Source organism: Aspergillus alliaceus, assembly GCF_009176365.1.
Source record: "Aspergillus alliaceus strain CBS 536.65 unplaced genomic scaffold BDW43scaffold_10, whole genome shotgun sequence".
Taxonomy (NCBI): domain Eukaryota; kingdom Fungi; phylum Ascomycota; class Eurotiomycetes; order Eurotiales; family Aspergillaceae; genus Aspergillus; species Aspergillus alliaceus.
Window position 1 is genome coordinate 807259 of NW_022474693.1, and position 1169 is coordinate 808427.

General features: G+C 45.2%; 1 protein-coding gene across 1 annotated transcript; it reads left to right on the forward strand.

The window, feature by feature from the left end:
• Positions 1 to 254: 254 nt before the first annotated feature.
• On the forward strand, positions 255 to 1169 carry BDW43DRAFT_269196 (uncharacterized protein). Its single transcript, XM_032041193.1, has 5 exons — positions 255 to 379; positions 450 to 520; positions 586 to 660; positions 711 to 822; positions 925 to 1169. The coding sequence occupies exons 1-5, from the start codon at positions 308 to 310 to the stop codon at positions 1015 to 1017; spliced, it is 423 nt and encodes a 140-aa protein (XP_031902948.1). The 5' UTR covers positions 255 to 307; the 3' UTR covers positions 1018 to 1169.

Consider the following 1169-nt stretch of genomic DNA (forward strand, 5'->3'; position numbering starts at 1 on the left):
CTATGTAATTGATGGATAAGTGGCGTAGACCTTCGGAAAAGTCGGGAACAAGCTGCAGACGAAGATGATAATGCTGTAACAACGGCAATCAGACAGCGAGAACCAAAATATGGGTGTCATCCTCTTTCTAGTACAGGGGATTCCCTATGCACCCTAAAGCCCCTCAATGCAAATACTTAAGTAGCGCCCCTTCTGTCTCCAACTCTATCGGTGTTATAAATCTAACTAAAACTTTCTCCCCCCCTTATCTTATTATACTGCTTCATAGCCTGGCATCAGAAAGGCGTCTAATATTTTCGTTAAGAACATGATGTACACCACATGCCTGCCGTCCCTGGGGGTCGTTGCTCTCTTAGCGGCATCGGTTGCGGCGAAAACCGTGAGTGTTCTCCTTTGGAGTCAACCATTAGGCCTTTTCCATGTAAGGGACAGAGCTGATGAAAACACAGGCATCGCTTTATTCTCAAAAAGGGTGTAGCGGCGATTCCAAAGCGATCCCATGGTCTCAGTGCACCCCTACGTACGGCTAACGTGCCCGAGGACGACATGTTGTTTGCACATCTATCCGACTGACCCTATCTATAGCTTTGAAAACAAGTCAATCGATGTGCCAAGTAGCGACAAGCCCGATCAAGTATTATTTGATTGCTACTTGTACTCGTGAGTGAGACTATGACTTCCTCAACTGATACTCGAATAACACCTTCTAGGATGAAGTCAGATACGACCTGTGAGGAAGACCGTCAGAAACCACCGACCGGAAAATGTACGGATAACCTATATTATTACTCCAAGTGTGTCTTTGTGCCCGCGCCAGGACTTGTAAGTAACTTGACTTTGAGCCCGCACAAGCCTTGTGTGTTCGTCCCTGGATGGAGGCAAGACCAAATAGATGAGAGAACTAATACATATCCCTGTCATTAGGTTTCTCTATACCAGTATCCCAATTTCGAAGGAGAGTCGGCCAAAATCAACATCACTGAGACCAAAGACTGCAAGCCACTATCATTTTCGTAAGATCACATCACCGATTCCTATGGCCAAGGAATCTAACAATTAGCAGGCCAAGTCAACTTAGCTCCGTTGTAGTAGCGGATGGCTATGTTTGTCAAGCCTGGCGGTCAGTCTATCCTTGTTTTCCTATTTCGTTTTTTTTTTTTTTTTTTTTT